At 37.4% G+C, this 20,613-nt stretch overlaps 1 protein-coding gene across 2 annotated transcripts; it reads right to left on the bottom strand.

Moving 5' to 3' along the window:
- Positions 1–577: 577 nt before the first annotated feature.
- irf2a (interferon regulatory factor 2a) lies at positions 578–18,884 on the bottom strand. Of its 2 annotated transcripts, none has more exons than XM_053502334.1 (9): positions 18,633–18,884; positions 16,641–16,737; positions 16,449–16,548; positions 15,750–15,926; positions 5,398–5,435; positions 5,193–5,289; positions 4,865–5,050; positions 2,595–2,635; positions 578–1,514 (listed from the first exon to the last, which is right to left on the bottom strand). In XM_053502334.1, the coding sequence occupies exons 1-9, from the start codon at positions 18,680–18,682 to the stop codon at positions 1,242–1,244; spliced, it is 1,059 nt and encodes a 352-aa protein (XP_053358309.1). In that variant the 5' UTR covers positions 18,683–18,884; the 3' UTR covers positions 578–1,241. The 2 variants fall into 2 exon arrangements, with proteins under 2 accessions (XP_053358309.1, XP_053358310.1); XM_053502335.1 differs by having other exon boundaries at positions 16,641–16,734.
- Between the last annotated feature and the right edge of the window lie 1,729 nt (positions 18,885–20,613).

The raw sequence follows: 20,613 nt of genomic DNA, 5'->3' as shown, positions 1-20,613 counted from the left end.
AATGCCCCATTTGTTACTTCTCTTATGTGTCTATGTAAATGAGCTACTGCTGAACCACACCCCATAGAGAACAGCAAAGCTGAGCAACAAGCCAGGGGCTAAGATCTTCTTATATGAGGTCACAATAGGTGAGGGGAATCTAATTGGCTTGTTTAAACCCTGACCAATACAAACATGGAAATGGATTTCCGTCTCCCTTTTTAATGCACACACTGGAGACCCAGCCATGTCTAAAAATGACAAAAAAAGGTGAACTTTGCATAATAGGTGCCCTTTAAATCCTATAAGTAATCGATTTATCAGGGTTAACTGTATTGTAGGAAGATTCTACACCATAGGCTTATGTCACAAATTATGAACAACTGTAACGGACAACGATACTGGAGCATGTTTTATGAGTAATTCAGGTAAACCGATACCTAGTACCAGGGTCGCTATCGATGCATCCCCACTCGCTACTCTGAAAGCTGGTTTTGATGAGGACCTGTCCCAAAATCTAAGATCTGTGCTCCTGTAATTAATACTTCACTTCAAGTGCAATGAACCGTAGATAAGTCTCTGAGGTAATTCCATGATTTTTGTTCTTTTTTTCTTTTTTCTTTTTAAACGTACTGTTTAGCTGAGGTATGTCTGGTTTAGGCCATGCAAAATTAAATAGCTTAGGTTTTCTACATTAACGGAAAAATGAAAAAATACTGTAGTGTTGAATAAGTACGTGATGATGATGTTATACCCGACATCTCGATTTATCGCCAGAAAACGCGATTGAAAATTTTTGTATATTTATCTTTAGTTAAATTAAAGTGTGTTAACAAGTGTTGCTTGTTATTTTATAAGTGGACAGCTAAAACATTCCAATCCTGACAGGGCTATAAAATACTAGATGGTGCAGAAACATGTTCAAGTTAAATATTTTAGGATTAAAGATAATCCGCTCTGAAATGATCCTAGCTGCTAACTCGGGAGACACGACTTTAATGTTATTGCTATATAAAGACAACTTGTATACTTGTAGCTTTTTTAACTTTGCATGGCCTTACATTCAGATAAAAGTTACTCCTTACACGCTTCCAGGGATTGAAAATAGCACCAGGAAAAGAAATAAAGGGAAAGGGGAAAAAACAAAACAAAAAAACACCTTTTACTGCACCTCTCCAAGGACAGCGATGAAAAGGACAGGAGGAAAAAAAAAAAAAAAAAAGACATGCAGCAGAGCAGCTGTTCAGCGCAAATTCCGTCTTCTACGTCTTTTTAGAGGAAAGGTCCATGGCCTTCATAATGACACTAGCGCGTGCCGTGGAGCTGGTGCTGAAGTCGAAGGTGAGGGCGGGGATGAAGGGACGCCAGGGCTCCATGTCGTAGCTGATCATGGGCGAATCCTCTCGGCAGCTCGTCACCCAGAAGTTCGACTTTTCTGCCAGTAACGAGTGTGTTTTTTCCAGGAGGCTGGGTGCTATCCTGAGCACTGAGGAGCAAGACTTTCTCGAACTGACGGACAAGTCCTGAGGCTGGAGCTGGGGAAAGAAAAGTACAGATTATTTAACGTTCCATCGTGTTCAGAGAGCAGAACTACTTTCATTTTTATCAGCTATTTAAAACAGAATTTAACGCACAATAAAGTTTGTTATTTGCCGTTGTCCCTGTTTGAACACACCTGGGACGTTACATAAGCTAATTATTGTAGGATTTATTGTAGGAAAACCTCGAATATGCACGGCAAGGCTACTAAACACACACTGTTATTCACATAAACATCAAAAGCTGTGTGACAACACGACATTAAAAACAATGATTTAGGTTCATCCGTTCAGAGACATGACTGTGTTCATTTGGTGACTGGCAAAACTGGCGATGTGAAAGACCATGACTTCTACCACCATAGGTCTATTTTTAATTCTGTTTTTAACACCTGGTTTTAAATAACACTCTGTGCAACTCCAAAATTAGGAGGGGAACAAACAACTAAACTGAAAGTACATGCGGGCAGCGTCAGGAGAACTACAAATTCACACTAAGAGCTTTAAAGTTTAAAGCAAAATGCTAATCTAATATACTGTATGTATCTCTAAAGGTAACAATATTTGAAACTGAAACTAAAGCGATTCTATTCTAGTTTTTATAGTTATGAGTGTAAAAAATATATTAATACAAAAAACTTATAATAACAATAATAATAAGCCTTAAAAATGCTTGAAGCTAAAAATGAAAAAGAAATTCTGATAATCCAAACTTATAACACTTTTAATTGTATAAAAATACATTCAAGGTAAAGATATATTTAAATATCAACACAAATCTTAAATCTCTTCTTAAACAGAAAGACGACTAAAAAATACACTATTAAAATGACATAAAAAAAAATTCAGCCACCCTTTTTCTTGTGCTCGGACTACTTTTACTTTTTATATACATGATTCTTATATATATATATATATATATATATATATATATATATATATATATATATATATATATATATATAATCTGTTGTAATTGAAGTTTAAAAAGTGATGAAACAAGTGAATGATGCAAGTCTTGGTTATCGGCTGTGTATAAAAGGCTGATCAGGGTGAGTGCAGTGTGAGTTTACACACCTCCGAGTCTTCCTCGCTGTGTGTGCTCTCAGCATCGCTGTCTGTTCAAGAGAAACAACAAAGAGTCAAACTTAGTGTGGTGATCTATTACTAGGCAGAGAAGTTCCACATGGCTGTGGATTACCGATTACATTTACACAAAAAACAAACAAAAAATTATATAAATAAAACCAAAATTCACTGCAAACTACAAAAAAACAAAATGCAACACCAAACCGATCAATGCTACAAAGAAAATTAGAAATATATACCCAATTCAAAACATGTTAAGTAACATAAATTGAAATATTTCTAACCGTGAAAAAAAGACTAAAAACTAAAATAAATAATTACTAACATCAACCAAAAAAATCCCTAAACTAAAAAAAAAAATATATATATATATATATATTAAAAACTACTGTCATTGGGATTTAAACTGTGATATGTGAAAGTACTATTCTTTATTTAAATGTATTCATCCAAAATACGAGCAAATAACTGGACAGATGATCTCATTTAAGGGAATTTTATACATCCACTGAAAATTATAGATATAAAAAAAAACAATCTTAAATAAGACTATTTTTATGCAATTAATTGTTCAGCACTAGTAAAAGCATCTCCAAACATAATGGACCACACCACGAACAAATGACAACATGGTGGAAATCGAACCCAGGAGGTGCAAGGCTAACCACTGTCTACCGATAAACTAGAAAAACATAGAAACATAAGAAAAACACTAAAAACATCATTAAACCTGGATCAGGAAAGAAGACACACCAAAAAAAAAAAAATAATAATAAATCTATAAAGTGAAACTTAGAATATGCTTAAACCAAAAAGGAGGAATTTCAACTATAAAAAAAACCAACCAATGTTAAAAAAAAAAAATCTATTTAAAACATGCTATAAAACAATTTGAAAAAGTACCGACACTATGACCAAAAACTAGAAATTTCTTTATACATATTAAAAAGCATGCTAAAAAAAACAAGAAAAAAAATACAAGCATAAAAAATAAATGTATAAAAACATGTAATTCTGTTTAAATCGTGTCTGTTATTCGGAGGAAGTGAGTGGGGTGGAAAGTAACCCAATGAAACCGCTTTAACAGATGGGGTGAAGCTGCTGGTGAGTGGTGAGTGGAGGGCTACTTCCTCAGTGGCTTGGCATGAAGTTGTGATTTTGCCACACACAGAGGAAGATGAAATAGAAGCGATGCCTCACTGGCGTATATAATCTTTAATAATTATCTATCTACTGGTATTGTACTTCAACAACGTCTTTACATTTAAACTATACGAGGGTCCACAGCTGTAGAATCTTCACCCACGTAAAAAGCAAACAGTTCCAGATCACTGACTTGTTCTTGTTCTGTATAATTCAAAAGACATTTACTGCACTTTTCAGTTCTTCTTTCAGTTCTTTTACACAAGAAACTCAGCGATGTTTCTGCTAGCGTGCTTTACCTTTCTGTAACTGCACTTTGAAGCGTTTTATTCCTCTTTTACACCACACAATTATTTCAGTGCACATTTCCGAAAATGTCACCATATCAATGATTACAGACGTTTTTAATGCCTTTGTGTAGCAACTTATGTGCTGTACTCATCCATGTGAACGAGCTGTTGCTATGGAAACAATACTGTTTTATAACAATCTGGTTTTATTTTTTTTATATACTGTATATATACACAAATTTCTCAGTTCCCATTTCTTACTTCTGATTTTGTCATTCTAAAGCACACACTAAAATAAAAACTAAACTAAAAAAAGAATTGAAAAAGAAAAACATAAAATGAGTGTAAAACATAAATCTGAAAAAGACAGAAAACAAGATTAAACCATCAATATAAAATCGTACTAAAACATATAAAAAAAAACTACAAATAGAAGATATTTCCAAACCTAAAAACTAAACATCTAACCCTAAAACACTTTATACAAAAAAATTATACATTTTTTTAAAATAAAATTTGTATCTTTAAACATAAATACAATAAAAACTAAATCATGTCCAATTCTACAAAAATAAACCAGAAAACAAATAAAGATATCTCTAAACTAACTAAATTAATTAATAATAATAAAAAAAACATGAACCCATTACATAAAGTTTAACCAGAAATGTTTATATGGGGGGTTTAAAATCTTTTTACTGGCAGTATGTATTAAGAAAACATTTGGGGCACGAAGAAAAAGTTTTACCATGCCACAAAAATCTGATTTAAAAAAACCCTGGACCCAATAAACCCTCAGAGTGAGTGTGTACAAACGGAACGTACCAACGTAACATGATGCGGGGGAGATCTGCAAGTTGTAGGGGATCTGAGTGGAGCTGACTGCTGACTCCTCGTTCTCGGTGGTGACCTCCACCACGGCACAGATGTCGGGTAGATAGCTTATCGTCGTCTTATTTGGCGAACTGCGATCTGGTTCAGATCTGGTTGAGGCCTGGCTTCGATCCGGTTCTGCAGAGAAAAAGAAAAAAAAAATGTCAGGACCTGATCACATTTTGATCTTCATGCTAAATTAGTACTGATCAAAGCAAAAACAAAGACAGAAAATAAGGAAAAAAGGCAAGGTGGATGCCATGTGATCTGAGAACCTAACCTGTTAATAAAACAGTGCTGTCTGGCAGCGTGTCTTCCTTTAACTGCAGCTCTTTCTCCAGCTCGCTGTTTTTGGCTTTCCGTCTCTGTGTAGGGCCCTACAGATTTACACCCCACGGAATTTAATAATGACGTAATGTTTGTGTTTCAGTTCATTTTAAAACACATTCTCTATATTTTCTCAAACTAAAACTGGGTGCACTTACTTTTGCTTTTGCCTCGCGTTCCATCTTTTTCTTCTTTGCTAAAACACACACAATAAAGACAAGACTTGAAGTTGCAGATTTTTATTTAAAAATACTACCTTGAGGACGTTTTGTCAGTTTGGATCCTGTGGAAGTATTTTTTTTTAAACGTCTAGAGAACACATTAAACCTTATACAGTAGGTGTTCTGGCTGCTCACTTATGCAGTTACAAAAATAAATGCTGTATAGGTCAGTTATCTTGTTGTAATGGTCAGATGAAAATAAATACACACAGGTAACATAATAAGGAGTTGAATTAGATACCACAGGCATGCCGGAGACGCCCCGCAAGGAGCCTAATACTTTAAACAAGAAGAAAAACTATTTCAGATATTTTAGACCACTTCCAAAATGTCAACAGATCATCTGCTGGTTATGATGACAATTCCAAATGCAAGGGTTGTTCAAGTCTAACTGGGACTTTTCATTATACAGAACACAGTTTCACTTCACATCTAAAACGCTGGCCTCCCAGGAACTCCTTTAATGGCCCAAACATGTGGAAATGGCTTGGCTCGACTCCCAGCCGAGTTCCTATGATGTGCAAGTGGTGTTGGTGAATGATCGTGTGTACAGTTCCCACAGACAAGAGCGTCTTTTCCACAAGTTGGTGACAAGTTCTTAGTCGATTTTTTAGGATTTGGTGTTCCACCCGCTGAATGTTCACCGAAACGACTGCAGTGGTCTCCGGGATCATCATTCACGGAGGCGCAGCCTTCTTTAAAACGTTTGCACCATTTAAATGTTTTACTGTGGCTAAGAGCCTAAGAGTCTCATTACTCCACTGTGCTTAAAGTCTTCTGTAAATGTCAATCGCTTTTACGACCACTGCTCACCAGAACTTTCAGCACAAGTCCCGGTTTGACATGAATGCTCCTCGTAAATCTTACAGTCAGTCACTTGCTCTTAAAATATCTCACTTATATGAATGTCAGACAGACTGGCAGACATCCTGATGGAGACTTAAAAATACACACCAAGAGCAGCCAGAACTGTGTGTTCCTGCACTTCACGCTGTGTTTTATCTAGATAGTTAATAATTGCTGGCTGGTTGGCTATACAACCACTAGCACCACTTTTACACTGCTGTAATAAACAGCACATCAGGACAACAGCAGCCAGGCATGATTTGTGCTGTAACGTGAAAGGTTTGCAGATACAGGCAAATAGAAACAGTACTCACTTTTTCCCCATGCTTAGACTGTTTACAGTATATTAAAGGTCCTATATTTTATTTACTTTTTTAACCAGTTAACGCAGGTCTAAAAGCTCCCCTAAAATGAGTTTGGTAATGCTCCAAGCAATAAGCTGGGGAAGGGTTTCTGCTTATATGAGGTCACATTAGTTACACATTAATTACAAGACTTAAAGGGGTTTTTACTTGACGGTCAGCCTTTTGTAATGTGACAAGGTAGACAATATTAAAACAGTGTTCTTAAGATGTCCGGTGTAGAGATTCTCCTGGTTATATTTGTGTCTCCTGCATCATGCCCTCACCAGGCTGGGAATTATTACCAAGTCTTTTTAAAAGACCTAGCATTTGCAATATGCAAACCAGGTGAGGGAACGTCTGCCAAAAGCTTGAACACAAAACAAACCTTATTTGCAGGTTAAAAACAACGCAGCGTTAACAGTCCGGGTATGAAAAGTTATCCGCAAAGTCAGCAGCTAAATCTTATAAGACGCCCCTCACTCACCCACCTATATCATAAGCGCTCAAAAAGCTCGAACTTTGTTGATGAAAAGGCAAAATCTATTATCACAAAAATCTTAATGAAAAGAGAAATAAAGAGCAGTTTCCAGATCTGGGTGAGACAAGCCGGGTTTAAGCTCGGGCTGCATGCGGGCTGACAGTGAGCAACTATTCAGCACATCTGGACACATTCTGTATGATAAGAGGAACAGATTGTCTCTTAAAAATGCAGTTTTTAATATTTATAACGAAATGCCTGTCCTCAGTGCTTACCAATGAGTAACCATAACTGGCTCGACAAACTGACTGCACTGAAGGTTTTTAAGTAAACACACATATCAGAGCTTCGATCTGTTATTCATTGCTGCACTCGCTTGTTTCATGTGCCACATGTCATAACGTGTAGTTATAGTTACAGTATAGTAGAACAGTCTCGTTTTAAATAAGCATTTTAGCGTTTGTCAGAGACTGTTGATGCTAGTTAAGGAATGTACTTTTTTTTTTTTTTGCTTTTTTACTCGAGCATAGGCTATTCAATTGGTTTTAGCTTCTTTTTTTAATTTCCATGAAATAATATGATGATGGAATATGTGCATATCTTACCATCCAATAAACAAAAGTTTATTTTGCATTATAATTATGTTTATCCACTGCTGTTTAGCAACTGGTGTTGATCGCCGTTTCCCTGAGGACTTGACTGCAGTCGCTCAATAGTTCAAGACTGGAATTTCCTAAAAGTCTACCTGAGTCTCCAATAACTACCTGGACTCCATATTAACATCAAATAACATTAACTGTTATAGCTGAACTGCCTGCCACCTGACACACAGTATGAATGCAGATCAATTCCTGCTCTCTGTTTCACCCAGATGAGGATGGGTTCCCTGTTGAGTCCGGTTCCTCTCAAGGTTTCTTCCTATTACCATCTCAGGGAGTTTTCCTTGCCACTGTCACCCTCGGCCCGGGCGACAGGGACAATCTGATCATTTTGATTCATACACATTCACATTTCTTATAAACTGAAGCTTGCGACAATGACAAGTGCTATACAAATGAAATTGAATTGAATTGAGTTTAGGATAGTTTTTTTACAGCAATAAATGGTAATTAAAATGAACAATACTACACAATAAACAAATAAAAAAATAAAGTCGTTATCGGACGGCCCAAAAAAGACAGATCGGAGCACCATTAGTGTAAACATTTTCTCTCTTGCATCATACACACTGCCCTAAGTTCACACAAGTGCATGACACTGGAGACTGCTCCCAAAAACATCTAAAATAAACATCTCCTTACCAAAAACCTCACACACATATTTAGAATGCAGATGTGAGACCAGTACAAGTCCCTGTGAATGAGCCGTTGCTATGGAAACAGAACATTATTCAGATTAAGCGCATTAATGCTACCCTGCGCTACAGTCTGAGCTGCTGTTAGAAATAAAAAAAATATACATTTTTTTAAATATAATATAAAAAAAAAATTATTAAAATAAAATTTTAATTAACAGCACTGTTGTTTTTGACCTAAGGGGAACTCGCAAAGGCTTATCCAAAATTCACTTGATAATTTTTCTTTGGCCATTCACAAATTTTCACGAACTTTCCCTTTAAAGTTACCACCGGGATCAACGTCAGTCATGACGAGAAGGAAAAAGGAGTAGCAATTTGTATAGCGCTTGTATTTCCTGTCTCGTAGCCGTTTTATTTCATGTCTGGCTAATATGGCTAGCCTAGGCTTCTTTGGTCCTTAATAAAAAAAATAATTCATTAAAAAACCCAAATGGCAGAATGGTTAGCTTTATTTCGGTTAAATTTCTATCTATAAATTGTTTAATATTTAGAATGTTATTGCGAATCAACAGCTGCATCCACACACACAATAAGTTGGTGGCTACAGGATTTCCCCCTTCCTTTTTTAGGCATACGAGAAAAAAAAAATCCTGTTCTGATAGGCTAGATTTATTTTTATTTTTTTGCACTTTTAAAACAAAAAGATATAAGGGGATGGTATCTCATTTGCATTTGATGCTACAGACACTGAAACAGCGCGTTTGAAAAAGGAGTGAGACTGAAGTGAAGTTACTTGACCTGAGGGGGATTTCAGCAGGATCCTTAACACATACAGTCGTGGCCAAAAGTTTTGAGAATTACATAAATATTGGAAATTGGAAAAGTTGCTGCTTAAGTTTTTATAATAGCAATTTGCATATACTCCAGAATGTTATAAAGAGTGAGGAGATGAATTGCATAGTCCTTCTTTGCCATGAAAATTAACTTCATTCCAAAAAAACCTTTCCACTGCATTTCATTGCTATCATTAAAGAACCTGCTGAGATCATTTTAGTAATCGTCTTGTTAACTCAGGTGAGGATGTTGACGAGCACAAGGCTGGAGATCATTATGTCAGGCTGATTGGGTTAGAATGGCAGACTTGACATGTTAAAAGGAGGGTGATGCTTGAAATCATTGTTCTTCCATTGTTAACCATGGTGACCTGCAAAGAAACGCGTGCAGCCATCATTGCGTTGCATAAAAATGGCTTCACAGGCAAGGATATTGTGGCTACCAAGATTGCACCTAAATCAACAATTTATAGGATCATCAAGAACTTTAAGGAAAGAGTTTCAATTCTTGTCAAGAAGGCTTCAGGGCGTCCAAGAAAGTCCAGCAACTGCCAGGATCGTCTCCTAATGAGGATTCAGCTGCGGGATCGGAGTGCCATCAGTGCAGAGCATGCTTAGGAATGGCAGCAGGCAGGTGTGAGCGTATCTGCACGCACAGTGAGGCGAAGACTTTTGGAAGATGGCCTGGTGTCAAGAAGGGCAGCAATGAAGCCACTTCTTTCCAAAAAAAACATCAGGGACAGATTGATCTTCTGCAGAAAGTATGGTGAATGGACTGCTGAAGACTGGGGCAAAGTCATATTATCCGATGAAGCCCCTTTCCGATTGTTTAGGGCATCTGGAAAAAGGCTTGTCCGGAGAAGAAAAAGTGAGCGCTACCATCAGTCCAGTGTCATGCCAACAGTAAAGCATCCTGAAACCATTCATGTGTGGGGTTGCTTCTCATCCAAGGGAGTGGGCTCACTCACAATTTTGCCCAAAAACACAGCCATGAATAAAGAATGGTACCAAAACCCCCTTCAACAGCAACTTCTTCCAACAATCCAACAACAGTTTGGTGAAGAACAATGCATTTTCCAGCACGATGGAGCATCGTGCCATAAGGCAAAAGTGATAACTAAGTGGCTCGGTGACCAAAACGTTGAAATTTTGGGCCCATGGGCTGGAAACTCCCCAGATCTTAATCCCATTGAGAACTTGTGGTCAATCCTCAAGAGGCGGGTGGACAAACAAAAACCCACTAATTTTGACAAACTCCAAGAAGTGATTATGAAAGAATGGGTTGCTATCAGTCAGGATTTGGCCCAGAAGTTGATTGAGAGCATGCCCAGTCGAATTGCAGACGTCCTGAAAAAGAAGGACCAACACGGCAAATACTGACTCTCTGCAAAAATGTCATGTAATTGTCGATAAAAGCCTTTGAAACGTATGAAGTGCTTGTAACTATATTTCAGTACATCACAGAAACAACTGAAACAAAGATCTAAAAGCAGTTTAGCAGCAAACTTTGTGAAAACTAATATTTGTGTCATTCTCAAAACTTTTGGCCACGACTGTACATACTAGACATATGTTACCTTGTTAAAGTGGGGGTATGGATGTTAAGGATGAGTTAGCAGGCGGTCTCTCCTGTATGTAAATAGCTGATTTGCATAATGGAAACAACATCGCCTTGAACAAGAGCTGACAAAGGGACCAGTACAAAGTGTTAGTAGACTTCAGGAACCTAACGCCACCACAGGAGGTCCTTGTTTTGTTAGCTAGCTGTCTCTGCTATATTAGCTTCGTAAACATTCTATGATTGTATGACTAAATTTTTACATCAGAGTCGAATTGTTTAATGATGAATTCTGGCACTAAACTTGAGCAGTTTAACCTTTCTGTGTTTTTCAGTACTTCGGAATTATAAAGAGGTGGGGTGGCTCGAGACTTTGACACAGTGTACAAAGTTACAAAGTACAACTGCCTTGCCCCAAAAAAAAAAGGAAAAAAAAAAAAGGTCACCACCTGGATGACTAAGATAGTTTAGTGGCTTCCATTGAATAATTGCTGCAGGGATTGATTAAAACAAGTAGCTTCTTATTTATTACACAACCATGGCTTGAGACATATCCTGTAGTCGTGGCACTCTGTCTCAGAAGGGTCAAATAAAATAAAAAATAAAAAATAAAAAAAGGGCATTCATTTTTTCTTCCCTGATTGTACGGGCACATTACAAGATGACAATGCCAGGATTTATCGGGCTCAAATTGTGAAAGAGTTTCACACATCATTTTCACAGATGGATTGGCCAACACAGAGTCGGAGAAGACCTTAAACCTATTAAGAATATTTGGGACGTGATGGAAAAGACTTGTGGTCTGACTCTCCCATCGTCAATACAAGATCTTGGAGAGAAATGAATGTTCCGACTCTGGACGGAAATAAATGTTGTGACATTGCTTAAGCCTACTGAAACAATGCTACGGCGAACACAGTATGTGACTTGGTCGGGCAGTGTATATGCACACACACACACACACACACACACACACACACACACACACACACACACACACATTTATTTATTTGACATGCATCATCATCATCATCATCATCATCATCATCATCATCATCAGGGATGTCACAGTGAGCACTAATTTAACAGCTCTACACTGAAGACTAGATTCTGCTCGACTTTCTAACCAACTCAAAACACTACATTAAGATTTGATGTCCTACATTCAGCGCTCTACATGTTTTCAGAAGGATACCCCTCCCTATTTCCTCTGCTGGAAAGCAGCTTTACAGACTGAACATTCCCAAACAGTATCATCTAACAGCTTTTAAAATGTGACTACATGAGAGCCCATGCCGAAAATTCCAAAGCTAACCAAGAAAGAGAATCTGAAAACCGTAAGCAGCTTCTAAACAGAGCTTTAAACTAAAAAAATGTCGAACTGCATTTTTTTTTTTTTAAATGTAGAAGAATTAAATGACCATGCGAGACACCTTAGAAATGACTGAGAATTAGTGCTTATATTTGTTCTATTGACTCATCGGTCTCTTCTCTTCGGTAACACCACACCTCAGTCTACGTACATCACATGAAGGTTTGGGAGTTTGTATTCATTTGCCAGGCTTTATCTTGGCTCATAGTTGCACTCCTCTGTGTTCTCCATTCATTCATGATGACATCACACAACAAAAGCCTCATTTATAACTTGAGTGCAGCCTGTTAGTTTTTACAAAATCCAGTGTCGCTGCTAGATTTTGCTCATTTCCTCCACTCGGTCCAGCGCTGTAGCAAGTTCAGATTGTCCTCTTTGAACCATGAAAGAGCTCATGTTCATCACACCATCATCTAATGTTGATTATGAATGGATTTGATCAGACAAATATTAAGGTAGTTCAGGTACTATTTGATGTCGATCGATTACTTTCACTGGAAATTTCCAAGACTCTTGTTTTCCGCATGTTGAGACTCGCCATTTGCTCGGCATTTGCGTATTTTTTGTTTATTTGTTTGTTTTATCCTGATTTTTGCACGTTTTTGTCAGTTCAGTCTATAGGAGGTGCTGTTTTTTTGGGTTCAGATTTCTCTGTCCAAGGTGGCGTTCCTTTGTTAATGCAGAAATTTCTGCCACCTGTGGATTAGGGATGGGAACCACCAGGGGCCAACTGATATGATATTATCCCGATACCTTGCTGCCAATTCGATTGAGATTCTGCATGTATTACGATTTTATAAGTAACACGATCCAATATGAATTCTTTCCCCCGGTTTTGTCATAATTCACTTCTACCACATGGGACGCTGTGCTACCTGCCACCGTCTGAATAGTTTAACTGCAACATTTTACCACCTCCAGTGCAACCATACACATTAAACAAAAAAAAAAAAAGATTTTGGAGTCAGTTTGACAATCTCTACTGTGCATTATGTTTGAGAGTTACTTTTTTTACCATCCAACTTCTTCCACTTAAAGAGCCTTTATATCCTTTATCTTGCAATCTCTCTGGTATGTCATCTTTTTATGTTCTTAGTTTTTGTCAAAGGATTCTTTAACGACATCAGCTAGCGATCCTACCATTTCACCCTACAAGTTCATCCTGCACATCAACATCTCTTGCACACAAACCACTGAAACACTTTTCAACATTGGGTCTCAACATTAGCAGCACAACACCCATCCTTACACGTTCTCCATATTTCACTTCCACAATCACAATACTTTGCCGCATTAGGCTGTAATCAGACATCTGACACTATAAATATCCAGATTCATTTTTCATCATCAACAAGAATTCCTCCTCCATCTAAGGTACAATTACGCTTAAGGTTTATTCTTTATGCGGTATAACATCCACCAGAAACATGCTCTTGATTCTACTTTTACAGGTGTATCTGGAGAAGACTTAGAGCTTTGAAACGATCCACAGCAGGGAAAACAGCGGACAGATTACTGCTTACCTCTAACTCATCTCTTGGAGAGAAAAAAAGGCTTCACAGTATCCTTCCGACTTTTCAAAACTGTGAGATGCAAGCAGGTGCAAAACTTAAAACTTGAGATGAAATTATGATCAAGCTTCAGACTCATGCAGAAGTCATCTAAGCGTCGTCACTTCTTCAAGCTCTCATTTAACATTGCTCTTTCTTTGTTACAAACTTTCCCAAAACCCAAGGTCATTTATGTCTAGGGAGGATACCATGCAAAAGAAACTACAACACCCACTACATTCCAGTATCTGTGCAGGTTCTCAAGCAGAGCAAATGAGAGGCCCTGGCAACGTGTAAGACTTCGCCACCTTGCTGTAAATGAAAATTGGATTTTGTTAAAATCCTAACTTCTTTTATGATTTAAGCGTAAAGCGTGAAAAGAAGGAATGAAGGAGTAAAAACCTATAGTGCGAGTAAACCTATCATATTTGGTAAATTAAACACAGTACAGTATATACATTCAGCCTTAAAGACTAGGTCAGGGACTCAAGTCAAAGATTGGAACTTATCAAGAGTCTGAGCCTAAAACCATCACTGATCAAAAGTCAGAATCAACTAGTAGAGCCTGAAAGCCGTGGCTATTCATTTTAAACCAAATGAAACCATGTTAGAATCCTAAAGACTGGATTTAACCAGCAGCGAGACTGTAAAGACTGGGACTAAAATAAACGCAGTGCAGTAAAAGTATTTGCCCTCTTCCTGAATTTTAAGAAAACAAATTTGAATATTACACAAAGATAACCAGAGTAAACAAAATCATGTAGCTTTTAAATTATGATTTAATTTAAGGAAAAAAAAAAGTCATCTAAACCTACTTGACCCTCTGTGAAAACGTAATTGCCACTAACCAAATAATTGGTTGAGCTACCCTTGGCGGCAACAACTCCAAACATAATGTCATCTCGAACAGATTTAAGTCCGGATTTAGGCCACTACAAAACCATTTTTTTTGTCATTCAGAGGTGACTTGCTGCCGTGTTTGCTAAAGTGCACTTGAGCTTGAGGTCACGAACTGATGGCTGGACATTCTCCTATGACGAGTCATTCAGGTACCAAAGCTGCAACACAGCCCCAGATCATCACACTACCAACACCATACTAATAGTTTTTTATCATCAACAAGAATTCACAGTATTTTCTTTAAAATACTGTGCTAGTTTTACACCAGATGTACACACACACCTTCATCAGTCCACTGAATACTTGACCAAACATCTTAGGGGTAATCAAAATGGTTTGGTAAATGTGAGACGAGCCTTTATGTTCTTTTTTGGTCAGCAGTGGCTTTTGCATTAGATGCCATTTTTGCCCGGTCTCTTTCTTCTTGTTAAATCATTAACACGGAACTTAACTGAAGCAAGTGATGCCTGCAGTTCCGTAGAAGTTGTTCTGAGTTCTTTTATGAGTTCCTGGATGAGTCATCATTGTGCTCTTGGAGTAATTTTGGTAGGCTGGACACTGAGAAGGTTCACCACTGTGCCAAGTTTTCTCCATTTATGGATAATGGCTCTCTCGCTGTGGTTCGCTGGAGTCCAAAAGCTTTAGAAATGGATTTGTAACCCTTTCCAGACTGATACATTTGACCTACTTCAATTTCTTTAGACCGACTTGCTTTTTAAAATATTTTAGCATATTTAACTCTGCTCTTTAACTTTTATTTAACAATTGATTTAGCAATTGGAGAAATTACTTTTTTTTGCACTGCATATATAACTTTGTTGACTTTTCAATAGGAAAATGTCATTTTTTTAAAAATTATTATTATTTACAACAACAAAAAAAAAGATGTCTTTAAATTATTTTATTAAGTATTTCAATCATCTGCAGTAGGAACCTTATGTACCCCTTGGCTAATAAATGTTCGTGATAGTGCTCTGTGCTCATAAATAAAAGCTTTGGATTAGATTCTGCACTAACAGCTTTATGCCTGGATTCAGTTCAACCTCACACGTGTAAAAGCCTTGGATAAAAGCAACCGCCGCATAGCACAATGTAACTGAACATACAATACCTTTCTTGGCTGCTCTTTCTACTGGAGAAAGCATTCGATACATCCTGAATGCGTTGCTTCCACTTTTCATACTTTTGTCTTTTACTTCCTCTATGTCTGGCAAGGAGTTCATGGCACAGCGGAAGTTCGCCTTCCATGTCTTGGGGTCAGGTTTGTTCACTCCGGGTTGGTATTTTCCTATAGGAACGTGCAAGATGAAGACATGAGTCACCATGTATTTCAACGTCACATAATGTTGCCCAGCTTGGCAGGTCTTAGATTACTTTTGTTTACAGTTAACAGATTTAAAGATTATGAATTTCTAAGCGACGCCAGAACATTTTGACAGATAATGAGGGAACCCCTCTCGGCATTTTTTTCCCCTGCCTGTTCTGCCATGTTCTGCTCTTTCAGCCCTCAGCATGCCCAGTACTGCTGGCTGTATAAGGATTATTAATTTGGGTTTTCTTTATATCTTTTAACTTTATCAAAAAAATGTGTAGAATTTTGTTTAGATTTTACATGTTTGAAATCCCTTCACTTTATTAATGTTGATCTATCATGTATCTGTTCATTTGAGATAACAAGAATATGCTCATAACATTTAAAGAAAATCTTTTCAAAAGTTTTTAATAAAGTTTGTCATTTAAGATGACAAAACAGCTAAGTTTTCTATAAAACATACAATGAGAACTTCGCAAACCCCCCATATTGTGATACCTGTGTGAATGGCCCAGTTCATAAAGAGCGGAGCGTCTTTATCCAATTCCCAGCCATGCCGAGCAGCGTGTATCCAAGGGATCTGGAATATCTTTTCTTCCTATTAATAAATGTGAGGGAGAACATAGTCTTCAATAGTCTTGCACAGATTAAATAAATTTGATGTTATGCTAGTCCTTTTTTCCCTCTCACCTTATTAACCCAGATCAGGCCCTGGATTTTACCACCGTTTATCTGCTCCTCGAGCCATGGACGCATCCGCTGCCTGTCGATCGGCATCTTTACCCTGCTGGTTAAAAAAATTTAAAATAGAAATCAGAATAATATAGAATCTGTCAGAATAGTTCTCTGTTTACTTCCATAATTTTTCTCATCATTCGTATTACTACCAATAGAACTTGGATATTGGAAGTCACATTTAATGACAGAATAAAAGCAAAATAGATAATATTTAAATCTAAAGCAGTGATAAATGCTTTACATGAAAAAACAACAACAAAAAATCTACATTTATAGATATATACACAGATCAGCCAAAACATTAAAATGCAAAACATTAAGCCCAGCACTGGTCCCTTGGGGAAGTACTCTACAGGGGTATGCTGTGGTGCCAGGAACCAGAACGTTGGCAGCGGATCCTTTAGGTGCTGTTGGCGATGGTTTGGCGCCTTTTGTTTGCCTGGTGCATCCAATGGGTGCTTGATCGGATTGGGTTCTGGTCGAGTTTGGAGGTTGGTTTGGCAGCCTTGGACTCTTTACCTGCTGGGTGTTTTGGTGCCTTTCTATCATGGCAGCAATTACTTTTTTTCAGTATTTTTCTGCATTGGCTTACTGTGTGAACGGACCATAAAAGCTGGCTTTTGGTCCCCACAGGCATGACTAAGCCTTTGGTGCGCATGATCATTTTAACACTTTACTGGTAAATAACTGATAACCAACCTGGCAGCGGTGTTAGTGTTGTGGCTGATCCATGTCAAACAAACACTACTCAAACAACAGCCAAGAATTATATAATTAAGCAAGATCACTATATAAGCACAGCCATGTTAATATCCAGCAATACAGCATGACCTTGAGTGTGATATTGCTTTTAGGCAACAGTTCCAAAAAACACATTTATTATCTCCAGATTATGATTTGTTTGTTTATTTTACCAGTTATTTTGCTCTGCCACAACAAGTGGCAAGTGGCAGAGCTAAGTAACCACAACTGGCGAGCTGGCGACTGATAGCTAGAATCTAAGAGTTAGTTTATATTTTCACTTATTCCACTTTAGAATATCAGCTCCTAAAAATGGCTGACACTGCGCTCTGACCCCTGCCTAGGTTTTTTACAAACCTACTTTTACCAATTCTGCAACAGTGTTACACAGTGATGCGTAAAGTTAAACATAGTTAAACATTGTTTATATAAAACGATATATCAAACATAACATTACATTGTTTGATACATACTGTATAGTTAAACAATGGTGTGTGTGGCCTGTGATTGATTGGCACCCTGTCTAGGATGTATTCTACCAAGTCTATTGGGATAGGCTCAAGGACCCCCTCGACCCTGTACTGGATGAACGGGATAGAAGATTACAACAATAAAGGATAATAATAATAATAATAATAATAATAATAAGGTAAGTTTTACTTATTGCATCAAATACAGCAAATTAATTTCAAAAGCAATACACTTTCTAAAAGTTTTCAGAAAAACACTGGACGTTTAAGTACCCCATGTAATCTCTCTCTCTCACACACACGCAAAAGATCTTCTAACAGATTACTGCTTAACACACAAGTGTCATTTGTTAAATAGTAAAGATAACAAAAAAGCATTTACAAAATAACAAATTTTAGTTTCAGGGAGAATAAGGATTTTATATATATATATATATATATATATATATATATATATATATATATATATATACACTGTATATATATCCTAAGCTATTGAGCTACCAGGCTGATCCTGAACATAAGAGCATTTAGGTGTTGGGTGTTTGTTCTAAACCCCCACAGACTGTCTCCCTTGTCCACCAGCTGACTTTTACTGTTCAGCCTTTATGACAATGATTGTTATGATAATCACGTGATACTGCATGCCTGTTTAACCACCTGGTGAAGGCATCAGCATTAACAACACATCCACAATCCAGGATTTTAGTTAGAATTGGTTAATAAGCGTTACCTAATCGAGTCTCCCAGAGGCTCCTGGTCTCGGGATTGGGGTTTGATCATATGATGTTCCTGATCTGATCACAGGATCCGGCTTTCTTCCATGGTGTCATCTAAACCCCGAGTCCTGACAGTACCGTGCGCGGGTCAAGCCTGAACCCGAACCCAAGTCAGTGATCAGAGGGAGAGACGTGGTCTCCGTGACCCACACTGCGGAAGTGCGTATCGCGAGCGCGCACACAATTGGCTGTTTTTCAAACCTACGTCACAGTTTAGTGCGGAATATAACGCTCAAAGAAAAAAGGAGAAAAAACACAGCCCGAGCGTTCTGATTGGTTCGTGAAGGCGGACTGGGGTTTCTGGAACACTGCGTACTTCCGGAAGTGGTGACGTCACGAATGTCGAAAGGGATTTAGATCTCTATTTTGTATACTTTCAGTACTGTATATTTTACATTGTATCCGAATTATGTTAACGATGAGATACCTTAGTGCATCGTTAGAAATATCAAATACTTATTTCTAAAAGAGATCCAAACATCTAAACAGGCATAGAATAAGTAAACATTCACACACTACAAGCAATTTGGGAATACAAATTAATCTAACCTGCATGTCTTTAGACTTTGGGAGGAAACCTGCCAAGGTGGAAATCGAACCCTAACCCTGTGCAGCCACCGTGCCACCTAAAACAATATTGGTTTCAAAACACAGAACTATTTTATAGCTATTCATATTGTGAAATGTTAAAATTACATTCCTTTTTTTGAATACATTTTTCATTTGTAATGAAAAGTGAAAGAAATTAATTTTAATATAAAAACTGATTAGTTGATTGATCAGTTAGTTGTGGTGATGTTATGTCAACCCCTGAGTTAACATCTAATATTGTTGAGATTTCTATAACTGATGTTTATTTATTAAAAAGGTCCAGTTCAATGTGCAATTATGCATAGAGCCACATAGTAAATGGAAATTAGTGTGTATGATATGTTGAGTATAGCTTGAAGGAACAGGATTTAGATAACAGTCTGAAGGGTGAGACAGAGAGAGAGAGAGAGAGAGAGAGAGTGTGTGTGTGTGTTCTGGTAAGTATTTGTTGCTGGTGTGACCAGTTTAACAGCTTGTGTGTTGAAACTCTTCTTGAATCTAGTGTTTCCAGTTTAAATCTACTTCTGGTACTGTTTTCCACTTGGTAGAAATTGAAACAGGAAGTGGTAGAGAGCTTGGAGCTACTGTTGCTGGACGTCCTTAGACATTTCTTGTTCTAAATGTGTTGGCATTGTGATATTGTGTCAGCAGCAAGTGTTATGATGGTGTTGGAGTTGGTTAGAGGATGATTGGGTGACAGGATGCAGCCCAGTGGACATCCTGTTCTGAGTGTGTGTGTGTGTGATTGACATATCCTAACAGACTAAGGTCTGCTGTTAGAAAAATGTAATTTAACCCAGGTCAAAGTGCTTTGTTAAGATTTGATAATTAATTATTATTTTTTATTCAATTAAAATGATTAACACAGTTAAAACACAAACAAAAAAATGGCACCCCATCAAGGGAATAGGATTCAGGTCCTCCGCAACCCTGTATACAGGATAAAGCAGTATGGTCGACGAACATGTTCACCATGTTGCATCTAAGTTTAGGTGTAAGAGACAAACAGTATTCAATTATCTAACAACAACAACAACAAAAAAAAAATCTAAATGCCTATTCAAATTTTTTAATCTTTTGATAATTTATGCTTTTTAAGACATTTGCCATTTTCATAAACTTTTATTTAAATATAAAAACTGATCAGTTAGTTGTGGCAATGTTATATGTTAACCCCTGAGTTAGCATATATTTATAGCTGTAGATCAGTTATAGATGTAATAGGAACAGTTCTGCGGCCTAATTTACAATCCACCTGAAATGCGTTTCTGTTTAAACAATGACAGGAGTAAAAGTACTGAAAGGTGTTGTGGTCAGGACCTGCTGCCGGATCGTGGTGCCACA

The sequence above is a fragment of the Clarias gariepinus genome, chromosome 8, assembly GCF_024256425.1.
Source record: "Clarias gariepinus isolate MV-2021 ecotype Netherlands chromosome 8, CGAR_prim_01v2, whole genome shotgun sequence".
Taxonomy (NCBI): Eukaryota; Metazoa; Chordata; class Actinopteri; order Siluriformes; family Clariidae; genus Clarias; species Clarias gariepinus.
Note: the sequence above shows the minus strand (reverse complement) of the source record. Positions and strands in the feature narration are given on the sequence as shown.

Excerpts from the sequence above, each read along its gene's own strand:
- irf2a (XM_053502334.1), bottom strand. The coding sequence starts at position 18,682 with ATGATCAAACCCCAATCCCGAGACCAGGAGCCTCTGGGAGACTCGATT. Across the intron at positions 5,051-5,192 it reads CAGCACTGTTTTATTAACAG|AACCGGATCGAAGCCAGGCC; the intron begins GTTAGGTTCTCA and ends TTTTCTCTGCAG. Across the intron at positions 1,515-2,594 it reads ACAGCGAGGAAGACTCGGAG|CTCCAGCCTCAGGACTTGTC; the intron begins GTGTGTAAACTC and ends TTCTTTCCCCAG.